Raw genomic sequence first — 17,600 nt, 5'->3', positions numbered from 1 at the left:
GCGGGATCTGGAAGCTATGCTTCTATGAATGCAGCCCAAAATAGCACTTGCCTTTTTTGCAGCCACATCACATTGTTCACTCATATTCTGCTAGGATCAGCTATCCTTGACTTGATCCTAACCACAGAGATGACTCAGTGGATCAAGTAGCAGTTATGGGAACTCTGGGGGAAAGCAACCACGTTATGCTTGAGTTCTTGGTTCTAAAGGAAGCAAAAGCCGAGTGTAGCCAAACGCGTACCCATGATTTTAGGAAAGAATCATAGAATAGTAGGGTTGGAAGGGGCCTACAAGGCCATCGAGTCCAACCCCCTGCTCAATGCAGGAATCCAAGTCAGAGCATCCCTGACAAATGGCTGTCCAGCCTTGTCTTCAAGGCCTCCAGTGTGGGAGAGCCCACCACCGCCCAAGGTAATTGGTTCCATTGTCGTATTGCTCTTACAGTCAGGAAGTTTTTCCTGATGTTCAGCCGGAATCTGGCTTCCTGTAACTTGAGCCCATTATTCCGTGTCCTGCACTCTGGGATGATCAAGAAGAGATCCTGGCCTTCTTCTCTGTGACAACCTTTCAAGTACTTGAAGAGTGCTATCATATCTCCCCTCAGTCTTCTCTTCTCAAGGCTAAACTTGAGTTTAATAAACTCAAGATTTTAATAAACTGAGAACAAGGATCAGTAAGGTCGAATGACAAGCGACTCTAATGAGAAAAGGAGTCCAAGATGGGTGGGAGTTTTTAAAAAAAGAAATTCTCAAGGCACAATTACAAACAACTCCAACAAGAAGAAAAGGTGGAAGACAACAGAAGAAACCAATGTGGCTTCACAAAAAGATCAGAGATGACCTGAAAACAAAAAACAACACATATAGGAAGTGGAAGGAAGGACAAACTACAAAGAAAGAGTACAGGCAGGTAGCACAGAATTACAGGGATGGCATCAGGAAGGCTAAAGCTGAGAATGAGCTGAGGTTAGTGAGGGAGGCTAAAAGCAACAAAATAGCTTTCTTCAGATAAGTGCATAGTAAAAGACAGAGGAAAGAAATGGTGGTTCAACTATTCAATGAGGACAGATGACAAAGAAAAAGCAGAAGTGCTCAATTCCTACTTTGGCTCAGTTTTCCCCCAAAAGAGGGTCCATGACCCCCTGGCAAAGGTGAAGTACAGGCTGAAGGGGCAGGATTACAGCTTGAGATCGATAGGCATATGGTCAAGGAAAATTTAATTACTTTGAATGAATTCAAATTTCCAAGGGCAGACGAACTGCATTCTAGAGTAATAAAGGAACTGGCAGAAAAACACGCAGAACTGCTGTCTATTCTTTTTGAGCAATCATGGAGGACGGGGGAAGTGCCAGGTGACTGGAGGAGGGCTAATGTTGTCCCTATCTTCAAAAAGGGCAAAAAAGAGGAACCTGGGAACTACAGACCAGTCAGTCTGACATCAATCCCTGGGAAAATTCTGGAGCAGATGATAAAGCAATCCATCTGGGAGAACCTTGAAAACAATGCAGTGATTACTCGAAGCCAACATAGATTTGCAAGAACAAATCCTGCCAGACAAATCTGATCTCATTTTGTGATCAAGTCACCTCCCTTGTGGATTGTGGGAATGCTGTGGACATCATATACCTCCACTTCAGCAAAGCTTTCCACAAAGTGCCCCATGATATCCTGATGAGCAAACTAGCTCAAAGTGGGCTGGATGAAACAACGATCCGGTGCCTCCACAGTTGGCTACAGAATCGGATTCCAAGAGTGCTTATCAATGGGACCTTCTCCAACTGGGGAGAGGTAATGAGTGGGGTACCGCAGGGCTCAGTCCTGGGCCCAGTGCTCTTTAACATTTTTATGAATGACTTGGAGGAGGAGGTGCAGGGGATGCTGATCAGATTTGCAGATGACACAAAATTGGGTGAGATATTTAATAACGTGGAAAACAGAAACAAAATTCTAAGTAATCTTGATAGGCTAGAGTGCTGGGCTGAAAACAACAGAATTACATTTAATAGGGAGAAATGCCAAGTTCTGCACCTAGGAAAAAGAAACCAAATGCACAGTTACAAGATGGGGGAGACATGGCTCAACCACACTACAAGCGAGAAGGATCTTGGAATTGTTGTCCATCACAAGCTGAATATGAGCCAACAATGTGATGTGGCTGCAAAAAAGGCCAATGCTCTTTTGGTCTGCATTCATGGAAGCATAGCTTCCAAATCCCGGGAAGTACTAGTTCCCCTCTACTCAGCACTGGTTAGGCCTCATCTGGAGTACTGTGTCCAGTTATGGCTACCACACTTTAGGATGCAGACAAACTGGAGAGGGTTCAGAGGAGGGTAACAAAGATGATCAGGGGATTGAAAACAATGACCAGTGAGGAGAGACTGAAAGAACTGGGCATGTGTAGCCTTGAGAAGACTGAGTGGAGAGCTGATAGCTCTCTTCAAGTCCTCGAAAGGTTGTCCCAGAGAGGAAGGCCAGGATCTCTTCTTGATCATCCCAGAGTGCAGGACACGGAATCACGGGCTCAAGTGACAGGAAGCGAGATTCCGGCTGAACATCAGGAAAAACGTCCTGTTAGAGCAAGGTGACAATGGAGCTAATTCCCTAGGGAGGCGGTGGGCTCTCCCACGCTGGAGGCGTTCAAGACGAGGCTGGCAGCCACCTGTCGGGGATGCTGACCAGGATTCCTGCACTGAGCAGGGGCTGGACTCGATGGCCGTGCAGGCCCCTCCCAACCCTGCTATTGCATGCTTCCGCAATTCATGCCCTGCCTCAGTCCCTGCAGCGGGAGCCCTGGAGGCTGCAGGTGCTGCCCCGCAGTTCCAGGGCTCCTCAGGCCCAGAGTCACCCAAGACCAAAGCAAGCACCTGTGTTCACAGCCACTCTAGAAGCCAGTCTGAATCACAACAGATGTATCCCATGCAGCAGCCCACTGCGCACAGCCGGCCCCCTCCGTATCAGGCTGAGGCGGCCCCCGTCGCTCAGCATCCTGCTCCCTGGCAGCCAGCCAGATGCCTCTTGGGAGGCCACTGGCAAGACATGAGGTGGCCTGCGGTTCACTCCGACTTGCTCCAGCAGCAGGGATGCAGAGGTAGGCAGCCTCTTGATAGGGCGGTTTCCTGAGGCCAACACATCTACTTGACAGACCTCCTCGCCACCGCCACCGCCACCAGCGTGGACTGCCAAGTCTGTCCCGAAAGCCAGCTACGCTGTCGGCTCCAAGAGGCCGCAGGCTGGACTCTCCGGTTCCCGCCTGACACACGCAAGGACTGCGACATACTCTGCCCCTAAAACGTGCCACAGACGTGTCTGTGTTTGCAGCCCCGGTCAGGCTCTGATGAAGCAGGTGGTTTTCCTACGAAGCTGCAGCCACAAAACTGCAGCGAGGAGGCTTGAAGGGCTGGCAGCATTGCCCTCCCACAGGCCATGTGGCCGCTGGCTTGTCCCTCCCCCCACACAGAGGGCCCAGGGCTGAGGGGGGTACCCAGCCAGACACCAGCGGGGCCCCAAGCCAGTGCCTCTGTACAGTCCCAGCTCCTGGCTGCTCCTGGCTGCTCAGCGGCCTGCTACGCGTGAGAAACCGGCGGGGGAGCCTGTGCCACACTGCACCTCCTCACAGCTGGTTGGCCTTCCAGGAGAGGTAGGAGTTCCAGACAATGGCGACACACTGGACCACAGCCAACCTGGGGGCAGAGGGGGGAGGGGGGAGGGGGTAGAGGGGGAGAGGTCGGGGTCAGCTCCATGGCACAGGCTGGGGGCATCTTGGCAGTGCTGGGGGCTCCAGGCTGGAAGGGCAGCTCATACCTGTGGTTCAAGGGGATGAAGTAGAAGTTTGCCAGTTGCACAGCTGGCCAGATCTGCAAGGGAGAGAGGGAGAGAGGGAGAGCACACGCACCACTGAGGCAGGGGCACAGCCCCAAAGCAGCAGCATCCCCAGACCTGCCCCCCGCTGAGGTGCCCCCCCCCCTCTGCAATGCGTGGCCAAGGAGGGGCCCCGGGGGAAGGCAGAACAGCTGGACCTTGGGGCAACCAGCAGGGGGCTGGCCTGCCCAACTAGGCGACCCCCAGGGGACTCTGGCAGAGCAGGGAAGCAGCCCCCGCCCCGGTGCCTGCCACCAATCCCTTTCTGGCCCATGCAGCCTTTGCAGAGATGCCACCAGCCCCGGCCACCACGCAGGAGGGAGGCCTGGCAGCAGGAAGGGCACTCACACAGTAGTTGGCGGCCAGGGCGTCAGGGTAGTCCTGCAAGGAAGCAGCAGAAAAAGCCAGGTTGGTCTGTGTGTCTGGAATGCTCCCCCCCTGTCCTGCCTCAGGGGGCTGCTCCCTGAGAGACTTGCCTTGGAGACCTCCCAGGGAGGAGGAGGCTGTGAGCTGGGGGGCTCTGCCTCTGGCCTAGCCACTCTGCCTCCCTGGAGCTTCCCATCTCCTGCTGTAAGGCTGAACATCTTCTTGGAGGAACCTCTTCCTGCATGTCGGTAGTGGAAGAGTGCCTGCCCAAGGCCCAGCCCTCCCCTTTCTAGGGGCTAGACCCTAGGCTCACAGCTGTCCGCTGAGGGCTTTTCCATTTGGGCACATCCTGTTCTGTCGTGCCCCATCCCCCCACGTCCTCCTGCCCTGGCGCCCCCCCCTTGTGCTGTGCACCTGCACTTGGCCAGTGGGGGTCCCCCAAGAGCAGGGGGCCCAAGGCCCAGTCCTGCCCAGCTGCAAGCCGGCCAGCCTGACCAAGGAGGCCAAAGCCCAGGCTGGAAGGAGTCGGGGGAGAGGCAGCTCTTCGGGACTGCTCAGATGTGAGGTGTGTCAAGCGTGGGTTCTCTCCTGGCACAAGTGCCCCAGCCCAGCCCGAGCCTCCCTGGGAGAAGCCGAGGAGGGCTTCGCACCAGGCCTGGCAAAGGCCCAGCAGGGACGGCACTGTCCCGGGGCAGAATGCAGCGGAGACCACAAACTGTGGCAGCAGTGGTGACCACATACTGGAGCAGGGGGGCGTAGGGGGGCTTTGCCCACTGGGGTTTGAGGTCCAGGCCCTAAGGGGGGGGGACAGTGGCCAGGGGAGGAGAAGCTCTCCTGCTCAGAAGGGGCACATCCTCAAGCAGTCCTACCATCACACCCAGGTGGAGAAAGAAGCCGGCACCAGCTCAAGATGAAGGGCCAGCCCTGGGGAGCCCAGACTCCCGCATGCCAGCTCCAGGCAAAGGGGCCACCGCCCACCCAGAGCCAAGCGAGGCGGGTGCACTCTCTGTCCTGGGGGCAGCCGGGATGCCTTCCGGGGCAGGGAGGCAGCAGCATGTTCCTTGGAAGCTGCCACGGCCCCCTCCTAGGGAGACGACAAGTCAGCGAGGCCCAGCCTGACCACAGCAGAGCCCCCCACAGGCTTGCCCTGGAACAGACACAGCTGGCTGAGACCCTCCCCACAGCCAGGCTCAGAGGAACCGCTCCCGTCCAGATTCCGAGGTCCACAGCTCCTTGGCATATGTGGACTCTGGGGCGGGGGGTGAAACGATGGAAGGCGGCGGGTGCAGCTGCATCGACACTGCCGTCCCCTCGGGGCCCCCCTGGCTCAGGATGGGGAGGACACGGTGTGCGGCTGCTGACCGGCCCCCCCCCTCCCCCGCGGGAAGAACTTCTCAGGCAGAGAGTGGAATTCATCCTTCATGACTCATCTCTGCTCAGCAAACAACAACACGCTCCTACTCCACGCGGACACAAGAGGGAGAGTCCTGTGCTGGGCATGGAAAAACAAACGGAGGAAGCATCCGACGAAGGCATCATTGTGCTGCTGTCAGGACAGGGCTGGGTGGGGAGGGGTGTCAACCTGGCTGGCCCTCAGGCAGGCCTACCCTGAGTGACTCAGCCAGCTGACCGGGGGCAGGCCAGTGCCTCACCCCGCAGGAGACAGCAGACCGCTAGCTGGAGAGCGGTGCTTGTGAGGGCGGCTGGCGCACGGGCGCCAAGCAGGCGGCCGTCGGCACATGACGGAAGAGGCGGCAGCTCGAAAGGCCGAGCCCCTGTGCCTGGGGACCCCTTGGAAGGGTCGTGGCTGCGGTGCCACAACTGGAGGGTAGCTGGCCTCCACAACACAAGGGCCTGGGGAGAGATGTTCCCCTCGGGCTATTTCCAGATGGGGAAATGTGCTGCCTCCCACGTTCTCCAAAGCACTGTAAGAATAGAAGGACAGAAGAACAGCAGTGCTGGATCAGGCCAGAAGCCCTTCTAGTCCAGGATTCTGTTCCCACAGTGGGCAACCAGAGGCCCTAATGGGAAGCCCACAAACAGGACACGAGCATACCAACACCTGCCCGCCCATGTTCCTCTGCAACTGGTACACAGATGCAAATCTCCTCTGATGTGGGAGGTGACATACACAGCCATTGTGACCAGTGGCCATCAATATCCTTAGCCTCCAGGAATTTTGCCACCTTGAGTGCTATTTTATTAGAAAGGTAAACCGAAGAATAAAGATTTGCTCTTATTCTTTGCTGCTGGTTTTATTTTTGTTTTAATGTTTGAACTGTATTTTGTAATGTATTGTACACCACCCAGAGAACTGTGGTTACTGGGCGGTTTAAAAGTACAGCAAACCATCCTCCCTGCCCGCCGCCCCCCGGTCACCAGAGGCCTTTCTCCATTGGCCCCCGCAGTACTGAGGCTTTGCCAGGGCTGTCTAGAACAACCTTCACTTGGGTTATCATATTTGGGTGGTTTAAGCTTAGAAAAATGGTGAGGAAGGGCAGAGAGGACTGAGGTGCATAACAATTATGTATGGTGTGGAAAAAGTGGGTAGGGAGACATTCTCCTCCCTCTCTCATCATGCCAGAGCCCGGGGGGGCCTCCCACGATGCTGACGGGCGGGAGATTCAGGGCAGATCAGAGGAAGGGCTTCTTCACACAGGGCCCCGTTAAACTACGGAATTCGCTACCGCAGGGCGTAGTGATGGCCACCAGTTTGGTTGGCTTTAAAAGGGAACTGGACAAATGTGTCCCCATTCATGACTTCTGCTGCTCACAAGATGGCAGCAGCAGCCTCCACGAGTGAGTTCTTACCTCTCGTGTGCACTGGCCCTGCAAGGCAAGCTGGCTGAGGGAAGGGGCTCAGGCCCAGTGGGCGAGCATCCCTCCAGCTGCCCCGTGACTTTCCCACAGGCCTGGCCCGGCAGCTGCACCTGGGCCAACTCACCTCCTTCATCTTGCCCCAGTTCTCTTCCACAGATAAGCCGTTGAGTGCTCCCGCCACGGCCAGAAAACAGCCAAGGAAGCAGGGGGCAAACGCACCCTGTGAAAGAAGGGGGGATATTCAGCGAGGGAGGGAAGGAGGGAGGGAGGGGGGCCCTAGCCGCCTTGGGTTCCTTGCAAGAGGAAAAAGGCGGGGTATAAATGCAATAAATAAATAAATAGCAGCCCCCCTAGCAGCCCCCCGTCCCACCAAGGCAAGCTGAGCAGAAGGAAAGACTGGTCAAAAGATTCTGAACAAGATGCCGGGCAGCAGGAGTGGCAGAGGGCAGATCCCAGCCCACGGGAGGGGCCACCGGCAGGCCCCCTCAGGGCTCCAGCAGTAGAGGCCAGATCCAACACAGAGACACCCCCAGTTTGGGCACTCCAAGACCAGCTGGTCATGAGCACCCTCTTTCCAGCCCAGCAACCAGGCCCACCATAAAGCAGCGGGGGGGAGATGAGGGAGAGGCCAAACAAGAGGGGGGTCTTTCCAGGACCCAAGTGGCAGCACAAAGGTCAGCCAGGGTTGGTGGTGGAGCAGCTGCAAATCATGTATGTGCGGGGGGGCAGGGGCTAGTGTGAACATGCACATGGCTGGAGAGCGCCTACCCCTGTTTGGGGCCACAACAGTTTTGCTGACCTGATCCAGCAGCATCTTCTGGAGCGCAGCTAGTCTGGTTCTGCCCGGCACAAGACGATCCAGGACCTGGTACCAGCCTCCAATGACTGGGCCCTGCAGAGAAGGTTCAACAGAAGGGCCTTGGGGAGACACCATCTGCTCCCACGTGGGGCCAGGGCCTCCCCCCGGCCCAGCTCAGTCGCACTGGGAAGACCCAGCTTTCCCAGCTCAAGGACAGGGGCTGAGCATTCCACCTGCGCCAGGCCTAGGCCTGTGTGAGAAACACGAGCCTCCCGGAGGGGGAACCGGCCCCCAGCCCTCCAGAGAGGTCCCAGCCGTCTGCTTCAGTGCTCCGGCACCCCAGTTCTCACCACAAAGCAGAAGCCGATGGCCATCATCTTGAGGGTCCGCCGGGTGCTGTGCCCAGCCAGGCCCCTCCTCTCCACCACCTGCTGAGAGAGCACATCTCCGGCACCCACCAGGGTCCCTGGACAAAAGACATTGCTTCACTCATAGCCTGCCCGATCCCAGAAAACACAGAGCTCACACGTGTCTGAAAAGGGAAGGGTACCAACCACGTGAGCGACTGCGCCAGGAGCTTCCTTGCGCCAGGCACTGCCACGCAGAATTTGTGTGGCCCCCCCCGTGCCGGATTTCAGTACTCACTTCTTGGTTGGAGGCAAACCAGAGTTTACTGCCTTCAAAACGGAAAACGATGGTTCCCACTTGCCCTGCGCACCCACATCAGAAACCAGAATTTGATCTGGGAATTCCAACCCAGGTCTGCTGGGCAAGGGCAAGCCACTGGTTTGCCAAGCGGAGGTAGCAGCAAACTCTGCCTTGTTTGAGCCCAGAAAGGAGAGGGCATCACAGAGGGGGCGCATGAGCCCCAGCTCCTTCCAGGCTCGTCCATGCGGCGCTGGGCCATGGCTTGATGTTGCGCCTGAACCAGCCCTGTACGATCCAAAGCCTTGGGAGCGGCAGCCCTTGCTGGACAGCAACCCCTGGACTGCAGCGGGAGGACTCCATGCCCCAACGCTCCCTGCGCCCAGAAGGCTGCACGTGCACAGGGGATGAGCAGGCCTCCTGGCACACTTGCCAGCTCTGTCCTAGCCTGGCTTATCGGGAGAGGGAACACGCTACCACAGAGCTGCCGGTGTGGCGGTCCTGCAGCAAGAGAACGATCAGCTGTGCAGGCTGGTCCGTGGCTGTCCTATGGTGAAGGCAGGTGGGCCCGTGCGTCCTGCTGGCTCCCTGCATGTCCAGTTCAGCCAAGAAATGCAAGGCGCTGCAAGCCCACCTGGCCAGGAAGGATGGCCGCCCCCGCTGGCACAGCGGGGGCTGGCAGGGCCCCTTTCAACACCAGGGCCACCTGCAGGAGGGCTGCTCTGGCCCTGGGCACGAGTAGGGCGGAGAGGCGGGAGGCGCCGGGCCAGGTTTTGGCCCCAGTGGCTCTCACTCTGGAGTGACGTCTTGTCTGGGGACAGGGCATCTGGCCTAATGGCTCCCTGCCAGTGACATCAGGCATCCCTCCTTGGGCTAAGCAGAGCCAGCTGGCAAAGGGAGAAGCCACAGCCCTGTGCCCAGAAGACTTGCCAGCCCCCCTCTCTCCTGCTCTCGGCAGGGAGTTCCGGGGGCCGCCTCAGGTTCCTCTGCCTGCTTGGAGTGCCAGGTGATAAGCAATCTGCCAGAAACACAAGACGACCTGTTGGCTTTGCAGACCCATTTGTCTGCCTCGGATCCTGCTCTGCCCCAACGAACGTTTGGCAGCCCACTTGTGAAAAACAAGCCAGGTGCTGGGTGCTGGGGTGACAAGGCAGAAGCGCTGCCCAAAGGAGCGAGCATCACGTGCCCTTCCCAACTCAAGCACCAAACTCACAGGAGTTTGCAAGAGCCCCATGGCTGGCAGGAAACCCCACCAAAGGCCAGAGCAGCCAGCTTCCTTCCCCACGCCCCCCTGGCAGAACAAGGGGGTCATCAGCACAGAGCCCGCAGGAAAAATGAGGATCCCAAATCTGGGAGGATGCCCAGATCCCAGGAAGAGGAAGAGGGGTGGTGGGGAATCGGGGAACTGAAAGGGCACCAAGGGGGTCATTTAAAGTGTGCATCTCCCGCACTAAAATCTAACCCCCTCCCTGCATCTACATTTCCCTTGGCACAAACCTGTGCAACTTTGCTTGGGTGGGAACGTTCAGTCCCAGGGAGGCAGGAGCCTCTCTCCTTGGGTGCAGCGTCAGAAACACCATGGGGTTGGCTTAGCTTCCTCAGTTGCTCACCGCTGAATCTGCCATTGCTGGCAGAAATGGCTCCTCCGTTCATGCTTCGCTATGGAGGGGGATCGGGGGGGGGCACCTGAGTGGCGCCGCTGGCAGGCCTGCCAAGTGCAATGGGATGAGAGCCGCTCGGTGCCAGCTGCGCCGCAGACTGACGGCTCCCCAGGCGATGATATCACCCACCCACAGGGAACTTGGGGCTGCCAACGCCACTCTCTGGCCATCCCTGCAGCAGCCAGCCAGGTGGATTCCATTACACCTGATGGGTGGACAGGCCTGCAAAGCTGTGGCTGGCAGAAGAAACGGGGCGGGGACGCACGTGAGGCACTGCAGTGGCCACAGCACAACAGCTCACCAACTTGTTTGGGGCAGGACACCCACACAGGGAAGCAGCTGGAGCAACTAACTGGTCCGTAGCTCAGCGAGCTGGCCTGGGCACAAGCAGCTCAGCACCTCTCACATGCTGGATGGGCTCATCCCAGGCCTCCACCGCCTGGGCTGGGAAAAGGCACAACTGCCCCCGCCCCCCCACTACTTTGCCTCTGTGCAGAATTCAGTGTGTATTGTGGGGAGAGCATACCTGGTTGTTTTAAAAGGTGGCCCAGCATGCCTAGTTATTATCTTGAGGTCTCCGCATTTACGCTTTTACTTGCCTCAGGTTAACAGAAGACAGAAATATTTAGACAATTAAATTTCATTAGTGCTCTCCCTCTGTAAGAGAGGAAAAAGTTTCTAGTGTGTCTTTGAAAGATGGGCTAGAAAAATGTGGCCATTCTACAAATGCTGAACTGCAAACACTATACCCAGCTCTGCAACTGGTGATGCTGGACCAGAAAAGCCTGCCAACAGCTGGTCCCTGCTGGGGAGACTTCCCTGCCTCCACCCGCTGCTCCAAGAATGGCAGAGTGGGATTGCAAGGGGAGAAGAGCATCCTTGAAGGGGATGGGTGGCGAGTCAGAGCCATTTCACAGAATCATAGAACAGTAGGGCTGGGAGGGGCCCACAAGGCCATCGAGTCCAGCCCCCTGCTCAGTGCAGGAGTCCAAGCCAGAGCATCCCTGAAAGAGGGCTGCCCAGCCTCGTCCTGAACGCCTCCAGTGTGGGAGAGCCCACCGCCTCCCTAGGGAATAGGCTCCATTTGCGGGGTTGTGCTGTGCAGACGTGGCTTGGAGCCAGCAGCCACCGCCAGGATTCACACCTCGTCCTGTGCCAGCCAAGGCGGCAGTGGCAGCAGCGCACCCCCCCGACAGAAAACCCAGCAGAGCCCCCAGGATTAATTCTGCAGGAGCCAACATGGTGTGGCGGGTAAAACAGGGGACCTGCATCCCCACTAAGCCATGGTGCTCACTGGGTGGCCATGGGCCTGTCACCATCTCTTGGCCTCACCTACCTTACAGGGGTGTGCTGCCTTCAGCTCCTTGGAGGAAGGGCAGGAAACAAAGGGAAGAAAGAAACCATACTCAGAATTCCACAGTGGCCGCAGCCCAGTTTCAGATCTCTGGGACTGCTGAACTCTGGGCAGGCCCTGAAGCGAGATTCCAACCTGAGGAAAGGCCTCCGCAGGGAGAGCCCTCTTGGACTTGTTTCCCGCCTCCCAGCTGAGCAGAGCAGAGCAGAGCAAGAGCAAGCTGCTCCAGCTGGTCCAGGGACTACAGAAGCAAGCAAGCTCCCAGAGAGCGAGCGACCAGGGGGAGCAAAGAAGAGTTGGCCAGGGGAGGTCAAGGGGGAGGCCCCTAACATTTTTTTTCATTATTTTTTTTATTTTTAACTAACTTTTTTCCATTTATTTGTCTTGTAACACACACTTCCACACCAGTGGGACTCTGCTTTTAACCTCTACTGAGTAGAGGAGCAGGCACAGGCTAGTCTAGAACAATCACAAAGCTAGACACAAAAAGGGAAAAGACGCTATGGAAGGACAAGACTCTCCAGTGGTGGTGACCTGCAAAGTGTGTGCAATGTTTGTTTTCTTGACTGAGAACAACATGGCCTACACCTGCAACAAGTGCAAGTTGATCACGCTGCTGGAGGAAAAAGTAAGTGGACTGGAGCGGCGACTGTCGACCCTCCGGGGAATAAAAGAACACGAAGAGTTCTTGGACAGAATGGGGGAACTACAGCAGCAAAGGGAAGACCAGAAGCTTGAAGAGCAACAGCAAGATGAGGCAGTGGGAAATGCTGAGGTGAAGAAAAATGGAATAGAGGATACTCCTTGGAAAAGGGTGACAGTTAGGAGAAGAAGAACTAGACGCCACTCTGCACCAGTGGAAGCAGTGGAGCTGAGGAACCGATTCCAGGTACTTGCGGATGAGACTGGAGGACAGCCTGCAGAGGAAGAATCACAGGGGAACCTGCATGAGAGTGAGCAAGAGGCTGAAGGTCAGTCAAACAGAGGCGATGAAACCCAGGCCTACAACACCAAGAAGAGAAGAGTGGTAGTAGTGGGAGACTCCTTGCTGCGAGGGTTTTAAACTGAATCCTATGGGGAAGGGAGATGTAATGTTGGGGGTAACAATGGACGTAGGCGCATGCACTGCAACGGAGAGAACAGCTCTGATAGCGCCCAATAATAGTCTTCAGACACATATAGGAACAAAGCCATCATGGATTTGTCAAAAAGAAGTCCTGCCGGACAAATCTGATCTCATTTTTTGATCAAGTAACCTCCCTTGTAGACCGTGGGAATGCTGTAGACATCATATACCTCAACTTCAGCAAAGCTCCAGTGACAAAGTGCCCCATGATATCCTGATGAGCAAACTAGCTCAAAGTGGGCTTGATGAAACAACTGATGGATCCGATGGATCCACAGTTGGCTACAGAATCGGACTCAAAGAGTGCTTATCAATGGGACCTTCTCCAACTGGGGAGAGGTAACGAGTGGGGTACCGCAGGGCTCAGTCCTGGGCCCAGTGCTCTTTAACATTTTTATGAATGACTTGGAGGAGGAGGTGCAGGGAATGCTGATCAGATCTGCAGATGACACCAAATTGGGAGGGATAGCTAATACTTTGGAAGACAGAAACAAAATTCAAAGTGATCTGGATAGACTGGAGCGCTGGGCAGAAAACAACAGAATGACATTTAATAGGGAGAAATGCCAAGTTCTGCACCTAGGAAAAAGAAACCAAATGCAGTTACAAGATGGGGGAGACGTGGCTCAACAACACGACAAGCGAGAAGGATCTTGGAATTGTTGTCGATCACAAGCTGAATGTGAGCCAACAATGTGATGTGGCTGCAAAAAAGGCCAATGCTCTTTTGAGCTGCATTAATAGAAGCATAGCTTCCAAATCCCGGGAAGTACTAGTCCTCCTCTACTCAGCACTGGTTAGGCCTCATCTGGAGTACTGTGTCCAGTTCTGGGCACCACACTTTAAGAAGGATGCAGACAAAGTGGAGAGGGTTCAGAGGAGGGCAACAAAGATGATCAGGGGACTGGAAACAAAGCCCTATGAGGAGAGACTGAAAGAACTGGGCATGTTTAGCCTTGAGAAGAGAAGACTGAGGGGAGATATGATAGCACTCTTCAAGTACTTGAAAGGTTGTCACAGAGAAGGCCAGCATCTCTTCTTGATCATCCCAGAGTGCAGGACACGGAATCATGGGCTCAACTGACTTGAAGCCAGATTCCGGCTGAACATCAGGAAAAACTTCCTGACTGTAAGAGCAATACGACAATGGAACCAATTACCTTGGGCGGTGGTGGGCTCTCCCACACTGGAGGCCTTGAAGACAAGGCTGGACAGCCATTTGTCAGGGATGCTCTGACTTGGATTCCTGCATTGAGCAGGGGGTTGGATGCGATGGCCTTGTAGGCCCCTTCCAACCCTACTATTCTATGATTCTAAGAGACCTCTTCCCGAAAATTAGAAACATCGGAGGTAAATTCCAGGCAAAAATGGGTATGATCAAAAACAAAGATGGCAAGGACCTAACAGAAGCAGAAGAGAGCAAGAGAAGGTTGCAAGAATATACAGAAGATCTGTGTAGGAAGGATAATAATATCGGGGATAGATTTGACAGTGTAGTCAGTGAGTTAGAGCCAGACATCCTGAAGAGTGAGGTTGAATGGGCCTTAAGAAGCATTGCTAATAACAAGACAGCAGGAGATGACGGTATCCCAGCTGAACTGTTTAGAATCTTGCAAGATGATGCTGTCAAGGTGATGCATGCCATATGCCAGCAAATTTGGAAAACACAAGAATGACTAACAGATTGGAAAAAATCAACTTATATCCCCATACCAAAAAAGGGAAGAACAAAAGAATGTTCAAACTATCGAACACTGGCACTTATTTCACATGCCAGTAAGGTAATGCTCAAGATTTTGCAAGGTAGACTCCAGCAATTCATGGAACGAGAATTGCCAGATGTACAAGCTGGGTTTAGAAAAGGCAGAGGAACTAGAGACCAAATTGCCAATATCCGCTGGAGAATGGAGAAAGCCAGGGAATTTCAGAAAAACATCTATTTCTGTTTTATTGACTATTCTAAAGCCTTTGACTGTGTGGATCGTAACAAATTATGGCAAGTTCTTGGTGTATGGGGATACCAAGTCATCTTGTCTGCCTCCTGAGGAATCTGTATAACGACCAAGTAGCAACGGTAAGAACAGACCACGGAACAACGGACTGGTTTAAGATTGGGAAAGGAGCACAGCAGGCTTGTATACTTTCACCCTACCTATTCAACCTGTATGCAGAACACATCATGCGACATGCTGGGCTTGATGAATCCAATGCTGGAGTTAAAATTGCTGGAAGAAACATTAACAATCTCCGATATGCAGATGATACCACTTTGATGGCTGAAAGCGAGGAGGAGCTGAGGAACCTCATGACGAAGGTGAAAGAAGAAAGTGCAAAAGCTGGGTTGCAGTTAAACCTCCAAAAAACCAAGATTATGGCAACCAGCTTGATTGATAACTGGCAAATAGAGCGAGAAAATGTGGCGGCAGTGACAGACTTTGTCTTTCTAGGCGCAAAGATTACTGCAGACGCTGATCGCAGCCAGGAAATCAGAAGACGTTTACTTCTTGGGAGGAGAGCAATGACAAATCTTGATAAAATAGTGAAGAGCAGAGACATCACACTGACAACAAAGGTCTGTATAGTTAAAGCAATGGTATACCTAGTAACCTATGGCTGCGAGAGCTGGACCATAAGGAAGGCTGAGCGAAGGAAGATAGATGCTTTTGAACTGTGGTGCTGGAGGAAAATTCTGAGAGTGCCTTGGACTGCAAGAAGATCAAACCAGTCCATCCTCCAGGAAATCAAGCCAGACTGCTCACTTGAGGGAAGGATATTAAAGGCAAAACTGAAGTCCTTTGGCCACATAATGAGAAAACAGGATCCCCTGGAGAAGATGCTGATGCTAAGGAAAGTGGAAGGCAAAAGGAAGAGGGGCCGACCAAGGGCAAGATGGATGGATGATATTCTGGAGGTGACGGACTTGACCTTGGGGGGAGCTGGGGGTGGCGACGGCCGACAGGAAGCTCTGGCGTGGGCTGGTCCATGGAGTCACAAAGAGTCGGAAGCGACTGAATGAATAAACAACAACAACCCCTGCTCAGGGGCTGTTGTGTCAAGCAACCCAGAGAGCCTCGGTTATCTAAGGGTTAAACAACCCTCACAGAACCCATTGTCTGTTCTAGGGTTCAGTGATGGTTGTTTAACACTCGCATATCCCACACTTGTACCCCCGAGCAGGGGTTACATATGCAACCTGGCAGCCTCTGCAGCTCGTCATGGGTTAACTGAAAGGTGGCTAGCTTCCTATGAATGATGAGCCTGGCGAAAGCCCTGAAATCACCCATCACCTGCACCTAAGGGCCCAAGACAAGTCTCTCCTCTCCTGCCAAGCAAGTGAGCTTTGCTGTGTTTTACAACAGCAGTAGGCCACTTCTGGCTCTCTAGAGGTTTTGGCCTACAACTCCCATCAGCCCTAGCCAACATAGCCAATGATGAGGGATGATGGGAGATATAGGCCAAAACATTTGGAGGGCTACATGTTGGAATGAGGAACCTTCCCCTGTCAGCCTGCCCCCACACCGAGATCCACTTTCGAACCCCAGCTTGCATGCCTGCCTCTGGACACAAGTCGGCTGGGGGGCACACGGGGGGAGGGCTTTTTCTGTGGGGGCCCTCAACTCGGAGTGTGTTCCAGCTGGGGATTCAAAAGGCTCCATAATGCGGATCTGTAAGCGGTTATGTAATGCTGCTGGTTCAGGTTAAGGATCTTCCTCGGGCTGCAATTAATGTGCTGCCGCCGCTGCATTTCTGTGACCTCTGGCTACTGGGTCCCGGGCTCTTTTAAGGTTATTCCTGGCTGTTGCTGTTTAATTTTATTGTGATTATGTGTTTTTAGTTTTCGCTATGATGTATTTTACATTGTTATGGGCCGTTTAATTTACATGCTACTGCAACTACCTTGTAAGAAAAAACCCTAAAGGGGAGGGTATCCGTTTACTCAACATGCACCCCATGGGAGTTCTTCGTGCGGCCGTCCCTCGCGTGGAGACAAGAGGCGAGCGGACCCCTTACCGGCGGCGAGGATCTGCACCTTCCAGGGGTGCTGGGCCAACAGCCTCCGGTAGGCTCGCCATAGTGCCGCCGCCATGGCGCCTGCCGCCGCCGGGAGCAGCTTGGCGCGGAGGCCTCCCGGCAGGAAGCGCGCCCGGAGCCCCCGCCCGCCGCCGCGCTCCGCAGGGCCGAGGGGCTGCGGCCGCGGCGCCTGCCGTCGCTCCGGCGCCCGTGCGCGCAGGGCCTCCGGCGCCGGGCGATGGCGCAGTGCCGCGCGCGCGGGGCGGAGCGGGCGCGGCGCCTCCCCCTTCTCTCTCGGGCGCCCGGCCGGGGAGGCGGCGGCGGCTCGCGGGCCGCGTCCTCCTCTGACGGGCCCGGCCTGGCCCCGGCGAGGGCCGCGCGGGCCTCGAGCCGCCCCTCGCCCGCCGGCGCGGGCCTGGACTTCGCCGCCGCCGAGCCAGGGCTCCGCGGGGAGCCCGAAGCGCCCCAGGCAGAGCAGGGGCCGCCGCCGGGCCCCTGGCGCCGCCGCTCCGGCCCAGCGCGAGACGCGGGCGGGCGGCCCTGCGCCCAGCAGCCGGGCGGGCGCGGAGGACCCCCTGGAGGGGCGCGCGCTGGGAGGCGACGGCTGCGCGCGTGGCTGCGCGGGCCGCTGCGGAGGGGCGCGCACGCCGCGCAAGGCCCAGCGGAGGCGGGACTCGCCCCGGAGCAGCGGTTCGCGCTGGGAGGAGTGGGGCGGCCAGGCGAGGCTGGAGTTGGGCGCGCCCTGCTTGGCTGCGGCAAGATCTCTTTCCCCACCCCTGCAGCTGAGGGGAGGGCGAGACCTCGGCGGAGGAAGCGGCACCGTTCCCCAGGCACTTGACCCACAATTGTAGATACCAAGACAAAGACCACCAGGGCCCCTCCAGCCTGAGCTTTGCTTGAGCAAGAGGGGCGCTGCAGGGGCTTCACCCATTTGCAGCAGGGCTGATGGGCAAATCTTTCA

General features: G+C 55.7%; 1 protein-coding gene across 6 annotated transcripts; it reads right to left on the bottom strand.

The window, feature by feature from the left end:
* Window positions 1-522: 522 nt before the first annotated feature.
* On the bottom strand, window positions 523-17,570 carry MPV17 (mitochondrial inner membrane protein MPV17). Of its 6 annotated transcripts, none has more exons than XM_084829576.1 (7): window positions 16,640-17,570; window positions 8,193-8,308; window positions 7,843-7,977; window positions 7,168-7,263; window positions 4,206-4,238; window positions 3,801-3,853; window positions 523-3,679 (listed from the first exon to the last, which is right to left on the bottom strand). In XM_084829576.1, the coding sequence occupies exons 1-7, from the start codon at window positions 17,568-17,570 to the stop codon at window positions 3,610-3,612; spliced, it is 1,434 nt and encodes a 477-aa protein (XP_084685702.1). In that variant the 3' UTR covers window positions 523-3,609. The 6 variants fall into 6 exon arrangements, 5 of the variants coding, with proteins under 5 accessions (XP_084685702.1, XP_084685703.1, XP_084685700.1 ...); XM_084829577.1 differs by having other exon boundaries at window positions 524-3,679; window positions 7,843-7,935; XM_084829574.1 differs by lacking the exon at window positions 523-3,679 and adding an exon at window positions 5,093-5,307 and having other exon boundaries at window positions 3,799-3,853.
* Between the last annotated feature and the right edge of the window lie 30 nt (window positions 17,571-17,600).

Source organism: Heloderma suspectum, chromosome 1, assembly GCF_057233095.1.
Source record: "Heloderma suspectum isolate Gila_16-S chromosome 1, 16-S_ref, whole genome shotgun sequence".
Taxonomy (NCBI): Eukaryota; Metazoa; Chordata; class Lepidosauria; order Squamata; family Helodermatidae; genus Heloderma; species Heloderma suspectum.
Note: the sequence above shows the minus strand (reverse complement) of the source record. Positions and strands in the feature narration are given on the sequence as shown.

Excerpts from the sequence above, each read along its gene's own strand:
- MPV17 (XM_084829574.1), bottom strand. The coding sequence starts at position 17,570 with ATGGGTGAAGCCCCTGCAGCGCCCCTCTTGCTCAAGCAAAGCTCAGGC. Across the intron at positions 7,978-8,192 it reads CCATCGGCTTCTGCTTTGTG|ATGGTGTCTCCCCAAGGCCC; the intron begins GTGAGAACTGGG and ends ACGTGGGAGCAG. Across the intron at positions 5,308-7,167 it reads ACTGGGGCAAGATGAAGGAG|GAGGGGGCCGTGGCAGCTTC; the intron begins GTGAGTTGGCCC and ends TCGTCTCCCTAG.